The sequence below is a fragment of the Macrosteles quadrilineatus genome, unplaced genomic scaffold (assembly GCF_028750875.1).
Source record: "Macrosteles quadrilineatus isolate MER2022 unplaced genomic scaffold, UCM_ALF_1.0 Scaffold_3__2_contigs__length_128488019, whole genome shotgun sequence".
NCBI lineage: Eukaryota > Metazoa > Arthropoda > Insecta > Hemiptera > Cicadellidae > Macrosteles > Macrosteles quadrilineatus.
Window position 1 is genome coordinate 25,044,471 of NW_026542596.1, and position 22,727 is coordinate 25,067,197.

Below are 22,727 nucleotides of genomic sequence, written 5' to 3' on the forward strand. Positions count from 1 at the left end.
GTGTCGGGGGCTCAACACGCCCGTCCGACGGTGCCGGGGGCTCAACACGCCCGTCCAGCGTACCCGGGGCTCAGCACGCCCATCAGGTAACTCGCGGGCTCAACACGCCCATGCGAGGGTGTCGGGGGCTCAACACGCCCGTCCGACGGTGCCGGGGGCTCAACACGCCCGTCCAGCGTACCTGTGGCTCAGCACGCCCATCAGGTGTCTCGCGGGCTCAACACGCCCATGCGAGGGTGCCGGGGGCTCAACACGCCCGTCCGACGGTGCCGGGGGCTCAACACGCCCGTCCAGCGTACCCGGGGCTCAGCACGCCCATCAGGTGTCTCGCGGGCTCAACACGCCCATGCGAGGGTGCCGGGGGCTCAACACGCCCGTCCGACGGTGCCGGGGGCTCAACACGCCCGTCCAGCGTACCCGGGGCTCAGCACGCCCATCAGGTGTCTCGCGGGCTCAACACGCCCATGCGAGGGTGCCGGGGGCTCAACACGCCCGTCCGACGGTGCCGGGGGCTCAACACGCCCGTCTAGCGTACCCGGGGCTCAGCACGCCCATCAGGTAACTCGCGGGCTCAACACGCCCATGCGAGGGTGCCGGGGGCTCAACACGCCCGTCCGACGGTGCCGGGGGCTCAACACGCCCGTCCAGCGTATCTGTGGCTCAGCACGCCCATCAGGTGTCTCGCGGGCTCAACACGCCCATGCGAGGGTGCCGGGGGCTCAACACGCCCGTCCGACGGTGCCGGGGGCTCAACACGCCCGTCCAGCGTACCTGTGGCTCAACACGCCCATCAGGTTACTCGCGGGCTCAACACGCCCATGCGAGGGTGCCGGGGGCTCAACACGCCCGTACGACGGTGCCGGGGGCTCAACACGCCCGTCCGACGGTGCCGGGGGCTCAACACGCCCGTCCAGCGTACCTGTGGCTCAGCACGCCCATCAGGTGTCTCGCGGGCTCAACACGCCCTTGCGAGGGTGCCGGGGGCTCAACACGCCCGTCCGACGGTGCCGGGGGCTCAACACGCCCGTCCAGCGTACCTGTGGCTCAACACGCCCATCAGGTGTCTCGCGGGCTCAACACGCCCATGCGAGGGTGCCAGGGGCTCAACACGCCCGTCCGACGGTGCCGGGGGCTCAACACGCCCGTCCGACGGTGCCGGGGGCTCAACACGCCCGTCCAGCGTACCCGGGGCTCAGCACGCCCATCAGGTAACTCGCGGGCTCAACACGCCCATGCGAGGGTGTCGGGGGCTCAACACGCCCGTCCGACGGTGCCCGGGGCTCAACACGCCCATCAGGCCCCACACCGGTGGCTCAGCACGCCCATCCGGCGGGGTCGGGCCCTAAGGCCCAACTGACTTCTCGTTGCCAAACACCCTGGTTAAGTACCCGCCGAATGGTACCCAAGAGGTGGGGGTGAGTACCTTACCACCTCCATCGGAGCATCTCTCCCCTCCTTTGGAGTCATTTTGATGTCTCCGAGTACCTTTGTATCTTAAACCTAAAAATTCTCTTGGGAGTCAAAAACACTTCTTTACAAACTCTTGATTTACTTCATCTCTCAAGGCATAAGGGACTGTGTACGCTTTGTGAAATACAGGTTGAACATCATCTTTCAGATTTATACTGACTTTAAAATCTTTGATTGGTAGTTCATTGTTTTTCTTTGAAAAAACACAAGGGAAACGTGTTGACAAAACTTCAACTACATTTGCTTTAGGCCTACATTGAACCACGGACTGACATTCATCGTTTGGACTCGACACATAATTTACTGGACAATCATTAGTGTTAGACAAACATCCCGACAGTAAGTTAGTTGACCAGTTTGGTGACAAAACTGACAACCAATCTCTCCCTAAAAGAGCGGGACATGACAGCTGTTCAGCTACAATAACATTCAAAAAATGTTGCTTCAATTGGTTTTGGGGTTTAACCTCAACCTCACAAGTACCCAAAATATTTAATTCTTGACCATTGACACTTCTGATTTGACCTAGAAAAGGTGACAATTTAGTTAGCTTTAAGCTCCTAGCCAGATCTGCTCTCAAAATACTAACTGCACTACCAGTATCTACTAGCCAATTAGTAGGTGTACCATTTACTTGTATACATACAGACAAAGGACCGGACTCATTAATTAATGTATTAGACATGTTAACAAAATTAGCGCTATGACAAAAACCAGCAACGTGTCCTTGTTTACCACAGTTGTGACAGATCCAGTCTTTTGCGGGACATTTTGATGGACTGTGTCTCTTAAAACAATAACGACAGGTTTTCCGGTTGTTGTTGGATAGTTCATGGTCCGAGCGGCGGTGCGGGGACGGTGACCTATATCGGGACGGCGAATGTTTATAGGAACGTGGATGACGTGGATAACCAGCTGATGTTGACCGTTGTCTATTGTACGTAGCGGGGGGAGGTGGGGTACGTGATCGCTGTTTGGATCTCCAGGACTGTGACGTAGGAGTTGACGTAGACTGCCGCGCTCCCTGCGTGGTCACGTGACTGACGTGAGCCGTGACGTCATTTCCAGACATAATGTTCGTTGACCTTAAAAAAACCGTAAAAAAATTGTATCACTTAAAAAAATATCGATGGTTCTCCAGTAATATCTTTATGAAGACATAAGTAACGTGTTCTTGGAGGTATACTATAATATAATAAAACTCACATTTGAAACTGAATAAATGAACTTTATTAGGTAACGCCAGAGACAAACATTGTTGATATTTAGACGGCCCAGACAGGAATGGCCAACTATCTGAGTACGCCTATCGGTTACCTGGTGGGGGTATACCTATGATACATCAATAAGTATTTTGTCCTGATATTTTTATCTGACGAGAAACTGTATTTCTTACTTATTAAATATTTTTTACTATGAATTAATACATGAATATTGTTATTTCATATGCTACATAGCAGTTCGGATGTGACTAATATACAACAATTTGTTAATAAAGAAGAGTGGAGACATAACCTAAATATACTGTCAAAATGTAACCAGTGAAATTCCCAAACTGTGTGGACATTAACACCTTTAAGCGAAAAAACACTCGATTGTGTCAACATTTGCATTATCTGTTTGGACATGTGTACTAGCTTTTGCATTACCTGTGGGGACATGATCGACTCTTGCATTAACTGTGGGGACGTCCACACAATTTTTATGATTTTTTTTACTACATTTAGACCAATAAACAAGGAGTGTTCTTTTATTCTTCTTCAATTTGAGGTTAGAAAGAACCTAGGATATTTTTTTCAGCCGTGTGCCTTGATGTCCACATAGTTTGGTTAAAAACCCATGTCCACATTAGTATAGGGATGGCGTGTATGTGTGGATGTGTACAGAGCTAGGGACTACACCTGTGGTCCGATTTCGATTAAATTTGATATGTAGGTTCTAATCCATGGTATCTCCAGGCATTTTTTTTCATTTTTTTGAAATTTTGATTTTTAATGGGGATTTTCCCACAAAAACCCATAAAAAAAACCAGAAAAATTGGATTTTCTCAAAAATGGTTTGAACGATTTTGATAAAAATTTAGTATGTTGTAGCCCTTTAAATTCTGAACAAAATGGTATAAATCCCATTTCTGTAAAAAATTACAGTTCAAAAGTTATTGTAAATTATGTTATTTTCCCATAAAAACTCCATAAAAAAACAACAACAAAAATTAGATTTTAGAAAAAATCCGGTTTTGATTTAACATAGTATGTTTATGGTCCTTAAAGTTTTGATAGTTTTTTTTTAGAAGTTTTGATTTTTAATGGGTATCTATATATATAAAAGGCAAAGCCCTCACTGACTGACTCACTCACTCACTCACTCACTCATCACTAATTCTCCCACTTCCCACTTACCTAGGAGGCTGAAATTTGGTACACTGATTCTTTAGGCATTAAATAGGAAAACTAAGTGGTTTTTATTCTGATCGGACTCTCGGGCTCCGCCCCAGTGGCTCTGGAGTTTCCCATGTTAACCTAATGAGTACTCATATTTAAATGGAATTAATGAATCATACCATCTGTTTCAATTAAACAAGTTGGTTCTGTTCTGTGATGTTCAATAGCATTAAAGTTACAAGGATTACCAACAGAGTGCAGCACTATTATTTTTTTTAATTTATGACAATAGCTAATTTGCAACCAAAAGGTGAGTGAGCGTAGCGAACAAACTTCAACTCGGAGGCGAGTTAGCATAGCGAACGAGCTAACCTGAAGGCAAGTGAGCGCAGCAAACGAGCTCCAACCGTAAAGGTGAGTGAGCGTAGCAAACGAACTTCAACCAGGACGTGTGAGCGCAGCGAACGAGCTCCAACCTAAAGGTGAGTGAGCGTAGCGAACGAACTTCAACCAGGACGTGATTGAGCCATGCAAACAAGCTCACATATGAAGTTAAACGGGGCAAAGCCCGTGGGTACAGCTAGTTTTCCCATAAAATAACAGAAAAAAAGGATTTTACCAACAATGGCCCGAACGATTTTGATAAAAATTTAGTATGTTAGTTATTAGTATGTAGTATGTCCTTTAAATTCTTAACAAAATTGTACAAATCCCATTTCTGTATATCTACTCTCACCTCTTACACATGATAAAGGTTTTTGAAAAACTTATGGGAGAAAGTATATGTGTCAGAATGCTGATACCGTTTATTTCATTATCAGAAAGTTTGGTTAGTTTTGTTAGGTTATGACAATTTAATTTTATAATTATAAAATTGAATTTGAGGCATTTGTAAATTTTATTTTAAGAACAGAACATTTTTTCGATTAGTAAACCTTCATTTGATTTTTTCATTATCAGCAAGTTTGGTTAGGTTATGACAGTTTAATTTTATAAATAAAAAATTATAAGATTAATTTTATTATTTTTCTTAATTTTATAATTAACTAATAGTGAAATAAAAATTAAACGCTGTGCTCTCTACTACAGCAAATTTTGAACTAAACTATGATGTCATCGTTGTCTCATTTATACCTCTTGTAAGTCAGACTCAAATGTACACAGGATGGCTAGTAGAGACGTAACCGCGTACCCAGACTGCTTGCGCTTACTGTACTCATATTGAATCAAAAAATTTGGTATTGACACAGGATGGCTAGTAGAGACGGAACCGAGTGGCCAGACTGCTTGCGTTTACTGTACTCATATTGAATCAAAATTTTGGTATTGACACAGGACCAATACAGGTAGGTCCAATACAGGATATTGACAGGTAGTAGAGACGGAACTGCGTGCCCAGACTGCTTACACTTACTGTAGGCCTACTCAGATTGAATCAAAATGTTTGGTATTGACACAGGATGGCTAGTAGAGACGGAACCGAGTGGCCAGACTGCTTGCGTTTACTGTACTCATATTGAATCAAAATTTTGGTATTGACACAGGACCAATACAGGTAGGTCCAATACAGGATATTGACAGGTAGTAGAGACGGAACTGCGTGCCCAGACTGCTTACACTTACTGTAGGCCTACTCAGATTGAATCAAAATGTTTGGTATTGACACAGGATGGCTAGTAGAGACGGAACCGAGTGCCCAGACTGCTTGCGCTTACTGTACTCATATTGAATCAAAATATTTGGTATTGACACAGGATGGCTAGTAGAGACGGAACCGAGTGGCCAGACTGCTTGCGTTTACTGTACTCATATTGAATCAAAATTTTGGTATTGACACAGGACCAATACAGGTAGGTCCAATACAGGATATTGACAGGTAGTAGAGACGGAACTGCGTGCCCAGACTGCTTACACTTACTGTAGGCCTACTCAGATTGAATCAAAATGTTTGGTATTGACACAGGATGGCTAGTAGAGACGGAACCGAGTGCCCAGACTGCTTGCGCTTACTGTACTCATATTGAATCAAAATATTTGGTATTGACACAGGATGGCTAGTAGAGACGGAACCGAGTGGCCAGACTGCTTGCGTTTACTGTACTCATATTGAATCAAAATTTTGGTATTGACACAGGACCAATACAGGTAGGTCCAATACAGGATATTGACAGGTAGTAGAGACGGAACTGCGTGCCCAGACTGCTTACACTTACTGTAGGCCTACTCAGATTGAATCAAAATGTTTGGTATTGACACAGGATGGCTAGTAGAGACGGAACCGAGTGGCCAGACTGCTTGCGTTTACTGTACTCATATTGAATCAAAATTTTGGTATTGACACAGGACCAATACAGGTAGGTCCAATACAGGATATTGACAGGTAGTAGAGACGGAACTGCGTGCCCAGACTGCTTACACTTACTGTAGGCCTACTCAGATTGAATCAAAATGTTTGGTATTGACACAGGATGGCTAGTAGAGACGGAACCGAGTGCCCAGACTGCTTGCGCTTACTGTACTCATATTGAATCAAAATGTTTGTTATTGGCTTCTTTAATAAAAGGATGAAAATATTCATAAATGTTAAGTAAGATATATTTTTCACTTTTCAGCAATTAGGCGTAAAGAAAACGGATGGGCTGATGATGAGCATCCTCTGGTATTTTTGTTCCTGGGCTCCTCAGGGATTGGCAAGACTGAACTAGCCAAACAGTTGGCCCATTATATACACAAAGACGAGGCTGACGCCTTTATAAGACTAGATATGTCGGAATACCAGGAGAAACATGAGGTAATTAATCAGCTAGTGTGTTACAATTTTGTTTTAATTGGTACTTGTGGTCGTCCAGTGGTCGAAAAATCAACCAAAAATATGTGATGTTCAGGCTTCTCTATTTTCACCCTACGCTGTAAATAAAACATGTGGTTGGAATTTATTTTATTTTATTTTTTTGGAGCCTCTGACTGGGCAAATAAAAAAGTTTTACGTTTTAAGATTTGAGATTTGGGAACTGATATTTAAATTTCGGTTTCGGTTTTGAGATTTGAAATTTCTAGTTTTGACCATAACTCTGTTACACAGTAAATTGGTTAAGAGCAATTTTTAACCATTTTGTATATTGTCGAGTTTTATATTTATAGATTATTTTAACATAAGTTTTTTGTTCTTATGTTTTATACTTTGCAGAAGATACCATTCAACTTTTAGATGTTACCAAAGAAAAAAATACTTGGTCATCCTGTAGATAACCTTTGTATTTAGAAAGGACATGTTAAGTAATCAAGGCATACTCCAAAAGAGATTATGGTACATGAACATAACACTTATACGGTACATCTTCCTGGAATATTATACTGATGCTGTTGTTTCATTATTGGAACACTCACCAGGGTATTTTGGTTGTGATGAAAGGATTGTGTTAATGTCCTGATGCTATTGTTATGTTTAGGTAGCCAAGATGATTGGAGCCCCGCCTGGCTCCATTACTCATGTCATGTTGGACATGATGACGGAGGTCAGCTGACCAAGAGACTGAGGAAATGTCCTGATGCTATTGTTAGGTTTGATGATTGTGTGTTATGTTTAGGTAGCCAAGATGATTGGAGCCCCACCTGGGTATGTTGGATTTGATAACGGAGGTCAGCTGACCAAGAGACTGAGAAAATAACCTGATGCTGTTGTTCTGTTTGATGATTGTGTGTTATGTTTAGGCAGCCAAGATGATTGGAGCCCCATCTGGGTATGTAAGATTTGATGACGGAGGTCTGCTGACCAAGAGATTGAGAAAATGTCCTGATGCTATTGTTATGTTTGATGATTGTGTGTTATGTTTAGGTAGCCAAGATGATTGGAGCCCCATCTGGGTATGTTGGATTTGATGACGGAGGTCAGCTGACCAAGAGACTGAGGAAATGTCCTGATGCTGTTGTTCTGTTTGATGATTGTGTGTTATGTTTAGGCAGCCAAGATGATTGGAGCCCCATCTGGGTATGTAAGATTTGATGACGGAGGTCTGCTGACCAAGAGATTGAGAAAATGTCCTGATGCTATTGTTATGTTTGATGATTGTGTGTTATGTTTAGGTAGCCAAGATGATTGGAGCCCCATCTGGGTATGTTGGATTTGATGACGGAGGTCAGCTGACCAAGAGACTGAGGAAATGTCCTGATGCTATTGTTATGTTTGACGATTGTGTGTTATGTTTAGGTAGCCAAGATGATTGGAGCCCCATCTGGGTATGTAAGATTTGATGGCGGAGGTCAGCTGACCAAGAGACTGAGAAAATGTCCCGATGCTGTTGTTCTGTTTGACAAAGTTGACAAAGCTCATCCTGATGTTCTCACTGTATTGCTTAAATTGTTTGATGAGGTTTGTGAAAAGATTGGACTGTAGATACTGCATAATAGTTCCTGTTTACAGTCAGCCCTTGATAACCTGTTACAGAAAAACTGTGATCAATTTAGTAATTATCTTGATTTAGCAGTGGTTGGGTTTTTAAAATGTTATGTTTCCTACCAACACGATCCTGATAGGTAAACTCTTTCAGGATGATCATATAATATTTGATTGAACTATCTTTAAAATATTACAACAATAATGTTATAAATGTAGGCTATAGTTCAAAATCTGATTTAAAGACTTTTTATTTAACTTTTTTCATTCCTTTAGGGCGACCTTACTGTCTGATATGTGTCAGCCACTTTAACTTTTTGACTCCACTGAAAAACCTTAAGAAAAATAATCTGATATCTGCAGTCCTGGTGAACTTGAAAGTAACCTTAGTTAGAGCCTCTTGAGGAATTGCTGTTTCTCAGTCGACTTACCAAAGAACACTGCCCAAACTGACTCTAGCATTTTATATTCAAATCAAAGAGCACATCTTCAGCTTTCTCATCCTGGTTTCTGCATACATAGTGGATCACCTAAAAAGACCCATTCCGAGCATGTGACAGTGTCCTGTGACTAAAGACTTTTAACTTATTATAGGGTAGGTTGACAGATGGAATGGGAAGAACAATAATTGAGTGCAAGAACGCCATATTTGTAATGACATCAAACCTTGCGAGTGATGAGATTGCAGAACATGCATTGCAGTTACGGCGGGAAGCTCAGGACCTCATGAATCAGAGATTGGAGGGAAAGTTTGGTGAGTTGATAATTGTCTATCATGAGGTCTGCTACAAAGTGTCTGACGTTGTAAATTGAAGTTATATAACACTAAAATAATAAACCTAGATTTTCAGGCTGAATTTCTGCATTATTAATTATCAAATTAGTAAACAAGCAGAACCAATATGTAATTATTAATTAAAATGACCAACTTTGTGGCTTTACTTATTACAGGATGAGTGTATAATAGATTGAGACTGATTATTTTGCTTAGTTAGTGGTTAAGATCAGCTGTTTTTTTTTTATGATCCCAATGGCAAAAGACTGCTGGATCCAGCTTCTAACCATCAGTGACTTTTCATAAATTTTTACCAGAACTAGAACAGCTCAGCTGCCCAGCTATATTCTATAGAGGAAAAAAAACATAGAAATACCTAGAATTTGGTGATATTATCCTCATGTTGTTTTGAATTAATTCAATGAGGTACCTATATTTTAGTTTTTTTTTTAACATAACTTATTTTATTCTTCCTTTTATTATTTTCATTCAATATTTATAAAATTTTCTTTTATAATGAAAATATTTATTCCAGATGAAGAAACCTCTTCAAACATAACTATTTCTCGTCACTTCAAAGACAAAGTGGTTAGACCAATTTTGAAGAAACATTTTGGCAGAGACGAATTTCTCGGAAGAATCAACGAAATTGTTTACTTTCTTCCTTTTTCAAATGCTGAACTTAACAAGTTGGTTTCAAAAGAGTTGTGCACTTGGGCGAAAAAGGTGAGTAAATAAATGTATAACAGTTGCCAAAGTTTTTGTAGTTTGTTTAAACAAACAAGTCAATAACAATGATCAAACTGCAAACTATTTTTAAATGTTTAGATTAAATACCGTTTTACTATTTTATAGATTATCAACACAGTTCTATCCTTTGTGCCCCAAATGCTAATATATCTACATTGAAAGAACCAAACCTTCACTCACAAATATCTGTGCAAGCAAAACTAATCAAAAATGGCTAAAAACCGAATCTAGAACTAATGCTTGGAACCATTATGTTGTGCTTTGGGTTTACAAGAATTGTGCGGACTGTTAGGTTGGATTAATGTTACATTGGGTACCAACGGCAAACTCTATGTGTTGGGTCATTTAAAGGCATGATCATTATTTTAACCCTCCTTTTTCTCATCAGGCGCAAGAGAAACACATGATTTCTCTAGAGTGGGCGAGGAGAGTAGAAAGTGTGTTAGCGGAAGGGTACGATGTTCACTATGGAGCTCGAAGCATCAAGTACGAAGTAGAGAGACAAGTAGTGAGTCGGCTGGCGGCCGCTCATGAGAAAGGTAACCTATAAATACACCTGTAAACTTCTTTATATACAGTAGACTCTCAGTAATCCAGAAGATATAGGACCGTGATACTTAAAACACATCTCCGAAGATCGCGAGATCGGAAACCCCTATTGCCACAATTGGGCATGACGACGATGATGTTTCCGTGACCGCGGGAGGCGATGATAACGTCTAAACGTCCGTGGGAGATGTTCATGATTTTGCTACGATTGCGCATGACGACGATGACGTTTCCGTGACCGCAGGAGTGGATGATTATGTCTGGGAGATAATGAGAATTTTGCCGCGATCACGGAAGATCTCACCCGTCAAAAGATGCCGGATTACTAGAGTGCCAGAGTGGTACAGTGCCGGATTAGAAAGGGTCTACTGTACATTCATAAGAAAATCACTTACATACACTTAGATACATATTCAGTATATGTATAGATAAGTTGACCTAGAGAATCTCTCATTCTTCTCATTATAACCATGCTGCCATCCACTAATATAGCATAAACATTTAAAATTACCTGAAGGAATATTATGTGCTAAGTATTCACATTGTTTTGGGCTAAGGAATTGTTGAAGTTAACTGTTTCTACGTAAACTATTATATCCTTTTTACTTACTAAGTTGGCCACTTGTAGGCCTATGTCAGTCAGTACTTGACCTCATCAACAAAGCCGATTCAGTAGCAGGTCCAGTATTATAAATGGGCCCAGTGGCACAACTATATTAACCGAGAAGGTTTGTTGGGTGCACAAGGAAGAGTAATTCTCCATATAATGTATGTAGAGAGGGGCACAATCACCTCTCTGGCTCATAGCGCATCATATGCAAACCACGGGCCTGTTCAGTAGGTTTGGTATGCAGCTTCCTAATTATGACATCTCTTATGAGGCTCCAAGACTTCCTCATACCTCCAGGCCTAATGCCACAAACTTGCCTTAGGCTTTCTACTTGTCATTCTTCTCCCTGGACCATTCTGTTGTATGTTTAATACTTTTGGGTTTCCTTTATTACTATTAGAAAAAGTTTATTGCTGTACTTAACCTATTAAAAATACATTGAATTGATTAAGAAATATAAACAGAAAACCCTCCTATGGGCTTAGCTTTATACATTTAATTTGTTATTTGTTGTCACTTAATGATTTGATGGTCACTCCACTTGCCCAGAGTCCCAACTGTTCATAAATTTTCCTACAGTTACCGAACAATGTACATGTTCTCTCACTGATTTGAGAAAGCAAAGTGGCCAATTCGCTCATCAGTGAGACAATGTTAACATTGTCTCACTCTAATTACTTTGTCTCACTCCAGATTTTCAACGTGAAGGCACGAAATAGTGAGCGCGTAACATGCAGGCAACGCCGTATGCGCGCGAAATACGTTGGCAGCACTGGCTGTAAATCAGCTGGTCAGCTGTTGTACTGTTGTATTTGTCACTTCACATTAAATGTTATATTAAAAGTTCACTTCTGTGTAAAAATAGGTTATGTTTCTTCACCAATTTATTAGTTTTATGGTAACTGTAGGAAAAGTATAATGTGCAACTCGAGTTCAAAGTACAATTGCCTCACTCGAGAAACCATTCCTCACTCGCCTACGGCTCGTGAGTAAGGATTTCTCTCGAGTGAGTCAATTGCTCACTTTTCTCACTAGTTGCACAAATAACTATTGTTATATTCTTTGTGCTATTTCTGATGTTGGTTAAATAGCAGAGTTGAGCTGCAGCGGTTAATTACCCTGATTATATAAAATAATTTAGACAGTTAGTTAACATGAAACTAATTTAATTGGGAATAAGATAGAATGCATCAACTGAATGGAAACAGGTCAAACTTTAAACAAACTCAAGCTCCCAACTATTATTTTGTATCTGGGATGAAAGTTCCTGATTCATGGCTTGTACCCACAATTCCCTATCAGGGCTTTCCATTGCTTTTTTCAGGGTTGTTGGATCGTTGCTAGATTCATCATTCTCGGCATAATAAGTTACATAATCCTCAAGAGATTTGGGAGGTTGACGGACTCTATGAGGTCGATCACTGGATACTGGCAACGGATGATTTTCTTCAAGTTCAGAACTTTCATTGACTTCAAAGTTAGAATCTGCTGAGTCATATTCATATTCTTGGGGTGCTTCTACAGGAAAATCTTCTGGGGAAATGTAAAACATGTAATCCTCTTGTTCCCGACCATTTTTCGGCAAAATACTGCCTTATTCACATTCAGAAAATGTCACGTCTCTTGAAATTAGTACTTTTTTTGTCCTCGGATTGTAGAGACGGTAGCCTTTTGTTGTAGAGCGATATCCTACTAAAATACTTGGCGTTGATCTTGCATCCAGTTTCTTACGATTTGGTGCTGGAACATGTGCATAAGCTTTGCAACCAAATGTCTTTACGTGAGAGAGGGTTGGGTTTTGACCTGACCACAATTCTTCGGGAGTCGAAGATATTGTCCTACTCGGTGAGCGATTTAACAGGTAAGAAACAGTGTTAACTGCTTCAGCCCAAAAACATTTAGGCAGCTCGGAGTCAAGCAATAAACATCGGGCACGATCCATTATTGTGCGGTTCAATCGCTCAGCTTTACCATTTTGCTGTGGCGTATAACTGGGACAGCTAGTCTGATGTACAATACCTGTCTTCTCATAGAACTCAGAAAACTTCTTGCTACAATACTCAACACCTCCATCTGTTATCAGAGTTTTGTTTTCTTCTCAGTTTGATTTTCTACCAGATGTTCAAAAGAATTGAATGTTTCATAAATTTGATCATTTGTCTTCAAGAAATAAACAAATGTTTTATGGCTAAAATCATCTAGGAAAGTAAGAATGTACTTAGAACCAGCAAAATAATATTTACTTCCATCGGTCCAACCAAGTCAAAATGTACCAATTCTAGCAGTTCACTACTTTTACTGCTACTTGGTTGGAAAGGTAGTCGGTGGCTTTTGCCAAATACACATGATTCACAAGGAATATCAGGCTTTTTATCAGAAAGATTGATTCCATGCACCAAGCCATTTGACAATTTTGTCAGATAATCATAGTTGAGGTGATCCATACGTTTATGCCGGAGAAATAAATTTAAATAATATAAATTCTAACTTTGGTGTTTTTTGACAGTAACTTAGAGGACATCAGTCTGTTGCAAGCGTAGAAACATCTATTTGCCAGATTTAGTCTATTTTGAATTTCTATTTCTTCTTTGTTTTCCCTGGATAAGATAACCCCTAAGTACTTAAAATGTTCTACTTTTTCAAATTTATGGTCATCTACCTGCAGTGGGTCTTGGGCTATACCTTGATTTCTTGAAAATTGCATATATTTGGTTTTCCCATCATTTACTTTTAGTCCTAATTGTCCTGTTTTGTCCATAAATACTTTTGTTAGTTGGCGTAGGTCCTCTAAAGTTTCTGCAAAAATGACGACATCGTCTGCAAACGCTAATATGTTAATTCTGGAGCCAATTGGAATTCCCTTATCTATTGTTGCCACTTCTTGTAGAGCTTCTTCTATTGCTAGGTTGAAGAGGATTGGGGAGAGCCCATCCCCTTGCCTTACCCCTGCATTTACTGTAAAGGGCTCCGAGACTCTCCCATTTACTTTTACTGAACATGTGGAATTTGCTACAGTTGTTCTAGCAAGGTTTATAAGTTTGGTTGGGATTCCAAATTTGTCCATCTTTTTCCACAGTTTCTCTCTGTTTATGCTATCATACGCTTTTCGGAAATCAATAAATATGATATCGTCACTGTACTGTACGTGATTCAATTCCTTTGATATCACGGACGATTAATATCAAACATTAGAAATGACAAAATAAATTTTAACAAAAACTAGGTATCTTCTTTATTGTATTCAACAAAACAACATACTAAACTATTTTCTGTTTACAAAACAATTGAAAAACATATGACTGTTTATATATTAATTATTAAACAGTCTTTTGGCAAACTTATATGAAATATATTGAGGGGTTTTCTTTATCAATGATTAATCATCGTACGTCAATCATCCCCCCCAAAACCCTCAATATATATTTCAAAAATTTTAAAACTAGGTGTTAAATTTGGATCTAGATTCATTTCTGCACTTGAACCTCTTTTTCTTGGAATATGTGGTGTTTTTCTTTTTAAGTGCCTTTCTCTTAGAAGGTCTTCCTTTCTTTCTCCGTCCCTCTTCATTACTTCCTTCTTCACTTGCAGATTCCACATATTTTCCACCATTCTTTTTCCTTACTCTTCCACTACCTTCACCATAACTCTCAGACTGGTTGACCTGCCGCAACTTCTGACGATTTCTCAGTTGTAAGTAAAGGTATTCTATCTTTTTGGTCTTCCTTTCCCTTTCCACCTTTTGTTGGTACTGTAACAGACAATGTTGCCTGTTGCAGTGTTTAGGGACCATCTTGTCCCACTGCCTGATCTTCAGTTCTTGCTCCTTCCCTCTCATCGTATCCTTGGCCTCCTCGAAATATTCACACGACGTAATATTGAGTGCAGGTCGTATCTCGGTGTCCTTTGCGGTTGACGTGACCCCAGGAGCATCGGTCCAATGCAGGATCCCATCCTCATCTCCCGAGATGGCTGATGAGTCTTCGACCATCACTGTCCGTCGCAAGATCTCTTCTGCACCTCCTGTGATGACCGTTGAGTCCTCGACCCTCTCTGTTGGCCGCAGGATCTCTTGTCTATCTCCCAAGATGGCTGATGAGTCCTCGACCATCACTGTCCGTCGCAAGATCTCTTCTGCACCTCCTGTGATGACCGTTGAGTCCTCGACCCTCTCTGTTGGCCGCAGGATCTCTTGTCTATCTCCCAAGATGGCTGATGAGTCCTCGACCATCACTGTCCGTCGAAAGATCTCTTCTCTATCTCCCAAGATAGCTGATGAGTCATCAAACGTCTCTGTCTGACGTAGGATCTCTATACCTCCCGGAATGGCCAATGAGTCTTCAAACGTCTCTGTCTGACGTAGGATCTCTATACCTCCCGGGATGGCCGATGAGTCCTCGGCTAACTCCAAGATATTTTCAAGGTTGTTGAATTTGATTTCATTGTATTTAGTTTCGATGTCCGATTTGTCTGTTTCATAGGTGTTAGTAATAAGTTTAGTTTCTAATTTTAATTTTGATTGGTTTTGGTTTTCCAAAATCTTTTTAATGGAGGATGAAATTACGTTTTTGATGCCTGCCAAATGAGTATCCAATTGTTTTGATCGAGTATCTAACTGTGCCGAAATCTTTACTAGTAACATACTCACCGGGTCTGCTGGTGGTTCTCCTAATTTTGCCATTTCTTCTTAAAGTCCTGTCACGGTCGCCAATTGATATCGTCACTGTACTGTACGTGATTCAATTCCTTTGATATCACGGACGATTAATATCAAACATTAGAAATGACAAAATAAATTTTAACAAAAACTAGGTATCTTCTTTATTGTATTCAACAAAACAACATACTAAACTATTTTCTGTTTACAAAACAATTGAAAAACATATGACTGTTTATATATTAATTATTAAACAGTCTTTTGGCAAACTTATATGAAATATATTGAGGGGTTTTCTTTATCAATGATTAATCATCGTACGTCAAATATTGCAAAAAACTCCCTATTAAACTCCCAATACTTTGATATGACTTCTTTAAGGGTAAATATTTGATTCATTGTGGACCTGCCTTTCATGAAACCAGCCTGATGATCTAGGATTAGTTCATTTGTATATTCTTCGATCCGATTCTATCTTTGATAAAACTTTGTACGGTATACTAAGGAGTGATATGCCTCTAAAATGGGTCGCCGGAATTTTATCCCCCTGGAATTTAACCCCCTGGGCAAAGCTGAAGTCACTATGACGTAGTAACCTGAGTGGCCAAAAGTTTGTTCGCCGCCGGAATTTTACCCCCGCGATTTGGAAGTCTAATGAAAATAGACAGAGCTTGATTAATTAGATTAGCAATAAAAACCGGAATTTTACCCCCTGTCCATATAACTAGCGTTTAGACAACTGAAGATGTACGGGCCGGATTTTTACCCCCGGATTTTTACCCCCTGGAATTTTACCCCCTGGCCGCTTTTAGAAATTGAATGTTTGATTTTCTTATTTCTGTTTTTAATTAATTGTAAACATTTCATTATTTAGTAGCCTATCTTTATTTATTTATTTTATAAAGAAATGTTCAAAACAATTATCATTCAGTTGATTGTTTATACGTCATATTTACCAACTGTTAGCTTCAAAGATTGAATTCTAATTACTAGAATCTCAAAATTAAAATTAAAAACCTGTTCGGTTAGTTAATGTTACAAATAAATTAATATAGGCTACTTAATAATAAAATGTTTACTATTAAATTAAAACAGAATGAAGATAATTAATCATTATCACTAATTTATATATCTGGCCAGGGGGTAAAATTCCGGGGGTAAAAATCCGGGTCGTACACTCTAGGTTTTTATAATTTGATGTGTTCTGATTAAATTCACAACCGTGAAAATATATGTTTAATTTCGCGTTTAATCCATCGAGCTGATGTCGCGAAACTCAAAAGTTCGCGGCCGGAATTTTACCCCCTGGTTTGTGACGTCACGTTTGCCCAGGGGGTAAAATTCCAGGGGGATAAAAATCAGCTACCCCTCTAAAATTACTACATTCTTCTTTCTCTCCTTTCTTGTGAATGGGGACTACTATTGCTTCCCTCCATTCTTCTGGAATTTCTTCTCTCTCCCAGATTATTTTTATCAGTTCCCAAAGCTTTCCTATTACTACTCCCCCTCTCTTCTTCAGTATTTCTGCTGTTATCCCATCTCTGCCCGGGGCTTTATTGCTCTTTAGAACTTTGACTGCTGCTTCGACTTCTTCCCTGGTTTGGATGAACGTGATAGTATACGTCATCGTTATCTTCTTCTGGTGCAAAGTCCACACCATCTACATTTAGTAAGTCGCAGAAACATTCTCTCAATCTTTCCATAATCTGTTGGGTTTCTGTAACAACAATGCCTTCTTTGTTTTTCACTCCATAAGGGTTTGGAGTGTAACCTTTTTTGAAAACCTTACTTTTTTGTAAAAATCTCGTGCATTATTTGCTGTGCACTCTTCTTCTGTTTTTTCAATCAGACTATTTATGTACCTTCTTTTCTTCTGTCTCAATATTCTGTTTGTTTCTCTACTTATTTCATTGTATTGTTGTTTATCTTCTATGGACTGACCACCATGCCCTTTTCTTCTCCTTTTGCTCTATTACCTTTGTTTCACATTCCTTATCAAATCAGGGTTTTTTGTTGGTTCTTTTCTTTTCCCACACACTTCTTTCGCTGTTTTTATTATGCTTTCCTTAAACACACTCCAGTTTTTATTTACATCCTCTTCTACTTGGAGGTTTTGTAAAGCTTGGAATCTGTTTTCTAGTTTCAGCTTGAATTCTCTTGTTACCTGTTTGTCTTCTAACTTTTCTGTGTCAATATGTAAATTATATATTTCTTCCTTTCTTTTATGTATTGCGATTCTTTGGGCTACCTTAACTAACATTAAAGAGTGGTCTGTTCCGAATTCTGCCCCCCTTATACTTTTTATATCTGTTATGCTGCTTTTGTGACGTTGGTCTACTAGGACATGGTCTATTTGATTTCTAGTGGTTCCATTAGGGGATGTCCATGTGTTCTTGTGTATGTATGTGTATAATGTCATTTACCAAATAAAAATATAGGCATATGGCACATCAAAATGAAGTTTCGGGTGTTTAGATTTTCCAAAAAGTATTAATATGGACAAATTTCCTAAGGGCTCTGCCCCACAGGCTGATTTCCAAAGGGCTACGCCTGGCATGCTTTCAATGTTTAAATGATTTAGTTTAATTTTAGTTAATGAAACAGCTGGTCAGTACAATGAACTGGTGTTTGTTTATTTACTCGAAAAAGATGTTTGTTTTGTGAGTTATGTAGATTGAGGAGGGTTATGTTTGGTTTTAAAACGGAGGTTGTATACGTTTTGTAAAGTAATTGCTCAAAGTTTCATTTTTTAATTTAAGAGTAAGCTACATGTCAAGAGGCTTGACTAATATTGAAGAATTATGGTTAAACATGTCATTCATGAAGCATCAATATGAAGCAATTGATGCTATTGCTTAACATCAAAAGTAGGGGTTTGAAAGTAAGTAGGTTTACGCTTTTAAATTAAATTATTTTATCAAACTAAATCATAGAGTTAGTTGCTGTATTTTAAAACATTCATCAGCACCACTTTAATAGCTCTCTAGGTCACATTTTCTTCCCGTTGCAAAGCACGGGTATAGCAGCTTGTTTCCTTTTATTTTCAAATATCACACTGTCAACACATAAATGAGCACTAGCTCCTGAATCTAGATACCAATCACTACTTAAATCTGTTTGCATTGAGAAGGCAGCAAAGAGTGAAGTTTCTGTTTAGACTTACAACTGTCCCTACCATTTCTGGTGCTGATTTGTCACAGTTTCTTGATATGTGACCATGACCATTGCATTGGAAAAATCAAGGACCCTTGTAATCTTTGCTATCTTGCCGTTTCTTGTCTTCGGTGAGTTTCTTTTGGCTTGAAGTGTGTGTCTGTGGCTGTTCTGAAAACTTGGCTTTGAATTTTCTCTTCAAACATATCCGTACATCGCAATGAATTTGGAAGATTAATTTTCCATGGATACTTCTTGAAGTAGTTTAGTTTTGATTGAACCAGCCGTTATCTTGACACCAGAACTTTCAATACCCACGAACATTGGTTGGAATTGATCCTACCCACTCATTATCCACTTTCAGACCATTGTTAGTTAGCATGTGGGCCGTTGATACAATTTGATTTACATAATCTTCTATGGATTTAAAATTTTCTACCCTTGTTGTTAACAATCGCAGCAAACCAACTATTCAGGTCAAACCCCTGTCAAAAAATGCCTTTTATAAATTTTCCAAGGCTTCCTTGGCTGTTTCTGTTGATTGAACATGGACATAGTTAACTGAATCAATTAGCAAGATCATTTTGTATTTACATTTTGTCACTTTCTTTCTATTTTCTCCAGTTCCCAAAATACAGTCCCAGAGCTCACAATCTTCCAAATATGCTTGAACGGCAACTTTCCATGTATCATAGTTTTCACGGCCTTTCAATTTCTCTATTGAAGGAGGTTATTACATTTTCAAAGTTGGTGAACTTGGACAAAATAATCAGAGAAATCACAAATCAGTAAACAGGAGGCCCATAAGCTGATGTTGGTGAAATAGCAGAGTTGAGCTGCAGCGACTAATTACCCTGATCATATAAAATGATTTAGACAGTTAGTTAAAATTAAACTAATTTAATTGGGAATAAGATAGAATGCATCAACAGGTCAAACTATAAACAAACTCATAACAATATAGAAATATAACATTAACCAAAAGTTATTAATACTTTAATACTTTTCATAAAAAAGTATTAAAGTATTTACAACTTTTCAAATTAGGCAGGCAAATGAAAGTTAGACATTACAACAATTTCTACATTTCACTCTTTTCCTCAACGTAGCTTTCACACCACACGCACGTACTACGTAGCAGCCCTAATAAAAACTGCTGTGGGTAGCAGTTTTAATATGTGTTATGTAGCTTTGACATGTACACATTAAACTATCATAACGAAAACAGACAGGCAATAAAAACTGAATTAAGATTAATAATCCTACTTTTAAATTTTGTATATATTTTCTTCTACAGGAACCATTGACAAAGGATCTTCAGTGTTCGTTACCACCCACCAGCAAGACAGAGATAGCAAACCTCTTTTGAGGTTTCGAGTGAAGAGAAAATGTGACAAAGTGTTCACCGACTATGACGAACATTTCTTATCATAGATTACATCTACCAATAAAACTACGGTAACTTGGTAGGATTACGTTGTTACATTTTTCATTTGATTTTTTTTGTCAGAAAGGTTGTTATTTTTAAATGTTTTGAATTTAAATATTTTATATAATTTAATAGCCAGTTATGAAGTTACTAGCATTTATTAAAAACAATGTTTTGTTTAAAATAATGGATTTTATATTTTACCAATACAGTTAAAAATAAAACCATCATGGATGTTGAGAGCTATGTGTTTTAAATATGACCTTGACTGATGTCCCATGCTCCACTAGATCATCCGCATCCAATTCTGATATAACATAGTAACTGGTTATCAAGCTTTGCTCCAGGAAAATCATTACTATATACTCTGAAAGCAGTCTTTGGTCAATGTCATTAATCTATATCTTCTTTTCCAGTCTATATTCTGTTAAAATAGTAATATCTTGGCTTGGTTGACTTTGTTTATGTATGCAGCAGCTATGATTCTTGTATAGTTATTTACATTGTTTTGTTATTTTTTAAACCAACACACCTATTATTCTAAAAATATCTAATGATATACATTTGATAAGCACAATGTAGACAGAATAAGACCCTTTTGGTACTTGTTCTTTAACAGGTTGTTCCATCACCCAGTCCTGTAGTCTCTGCATTAGAGGTCATGAGACAGTGTAATTTATTTATTTATTTTTACGTCAAACACCATTTTTTACAATCGTTTTACATTGTGATACATGCGACAAGATGCTTATTACATGCTGATAATGTTTTACAGATACATTAGTGATACATGCAAAGATTAAAATGAAAAGATGAAAAACATGTTCAATGAAAATGACATGCAGTTGTGATAACAATTGAAGAGTGAAAGTTGAATTATCTAGGTACTGTAATCATAATAATTAAATAACATGCTCAGCGAATAACAGACTATGGTTATATGTATAACTATAGGTAACAATAACAAATAAAATATATAACATGCTTGGCGATAAAAAATCTATAACTAGTTAACAATAATAATTGGCAACAATACTGACAGTGGTGATAGATGCAATACGGAAACAAGTAATAGTGATAACAATAACAGACTATAAATAGATATCAGTGATAATGAATGAAGTAGGCAACAGTGGTAAAATTTATAAAAAAGATAACAAAAGATAGACACTGATGCAAACAGCAAATAAATCGAAACAAAAATGTGGTTGTGACCCTTTAAAGGCGCCACCAATAACAAAACACAACACTGTTTCATGACCAGAACACTGTAGCGAGGTCACTTTACTTTAGTGGAGTAGCCTCCGGACGTCTCGCTTGAATGAAGCTGGTGATGGCCCGAAGAAGTCGAGACGAGAAGACACATCTTCGCTGGTTCTCAGGAGTGGATTAAACATATACTCTCTTAAATATATAGGAGTGGATTAATAGAGTGGAATAAATACTCTCGAAGTATTTATTCCTTGACCGTTGAATGAAGAAACAAATGGTTGGAATAGTTCCGTGATAAGATCGAGATCATGAGTTTTTCTGGTTTCAACATCAGGGCTAGATGACTCAGGAAGATTATATATCATGTTTCTTCCGGTAAGTTGGCATCCGGATTCTTTTGAAGATGCCGTGGTTACAAGCATAGTTAGTCGGCTGGTATCTGTATCTCCTTGTGAAGACTGCTCTTGATCGAGTGCCCCTGGGAATGGTGAGGTCGATGCCGTTTAATAACTCAGGACAATCAATGATTCCATTTACCAGTTTATACAAGCAGATGATGTCACAGACCCGTCGTCTCCCTGGAAGAGGTTGTATATCAAACTGTTGGGCCAGGGCTGTCACTGGTGCTTGCAGGAAGGGGAATCCAAGTTTAAGACCTAGCAGTCTGAGGAAACGTGTCTGGATTCTGTTTAGGATGTCCATGTGGCCTACTTGATATGGAGACCAATGACGGAGCAGTATTCTAAAATTGGCCGTGCTAGTGACTTGTACAGGGTGACTAATGTTAAAGGAGATTTAAGGGGTCTCGTAGAGCGGTAGATAAAACCCAGCAGAGAGGATACTCTAGAAGACAAATACACCAAATGTTCAAGTGGGCAAAGGGAGGGAGTGGTAATCACACCAAGATCCTTGATTCTCTGGACCACACTAAGACTGCTGCCATCAATGCAATAAACATTTTCATGCACCACGCTACTTCGACTGAAGAACATGACCACACATTTCGAGACGTTGAGTTCCATAGCATTCAATTTACACCTGGTGCTAATGTTGTTGAGCGAGAGTTGGAGTTCTTCTTGGTTATCTGTCGAAGTGATTTTGTTGAAAATCTTTATGTCATCAGCAAACAGAAGGAACTTTGTTGTAATCGAATTGCAGATGTCATTGACGAACAGATTGAACAGCAGTGGGCCAAGGTGAGAGCCTTGAGGCACTCCCAAAGTGACTGAGAAAGGGGGAGTCAGGCCTCTGTCACATTTAACAATGAGGATGCGACCTGTGAGGTAACTCTTCATCCAGCAGAGTAATGAGCCACATGTGCCATATCCTTCTAGTTTTGCAATCAGCAGTC

At 39.2% G+C, this 22,727-nt stretch overlaps 1 protein-coding gene across 1 annotated transcript in view; it reads left to right on the forward strand.

Moving 5' to 3' along the window:
- The window catches only part of LOC128990076 (caseinolytic peptidase B protein homolog), a 38,605-nt gene extending 18,274 nt beyond the window's left edge, over nucleotides 1-20,331 (forward strand). The window contains exons 3-8 of the mRNA XM_054412308.1: nucleotides 6,464-6,642; nucleotides 8,059-8,220; nucleotides 8,839-8,998; nucleotides 9,555-9,745; nucleotides 10,158-10,308; nucleotides 20,033-20,331. Of these exons, the coding sequence (XP_054268283.1) occupies nucleotides 6,464-6,642; nucleotides 8,059-8,220; nucleotides 8,839-8,998; nucleotides 9,555-9,745; nucleotides 10,158-10,308; nucleotides 20,033-20,169 (980 nt within the window). The 3' untranslated portion in view covers nucleotides 20,170-20,331. The remainder of the gene's footprint in view (nucleotides 1-6,463; nucleotides 6,643-8,058; nucleotides 8,221-8,838; nucleotides 8,999-9,554; nucleotides 9,746-10,157; nucleotides 10,309-20,032) is intronic.
- Nucleotides 20,332-22,727: the final 2,396 nt, after the last annotated feature.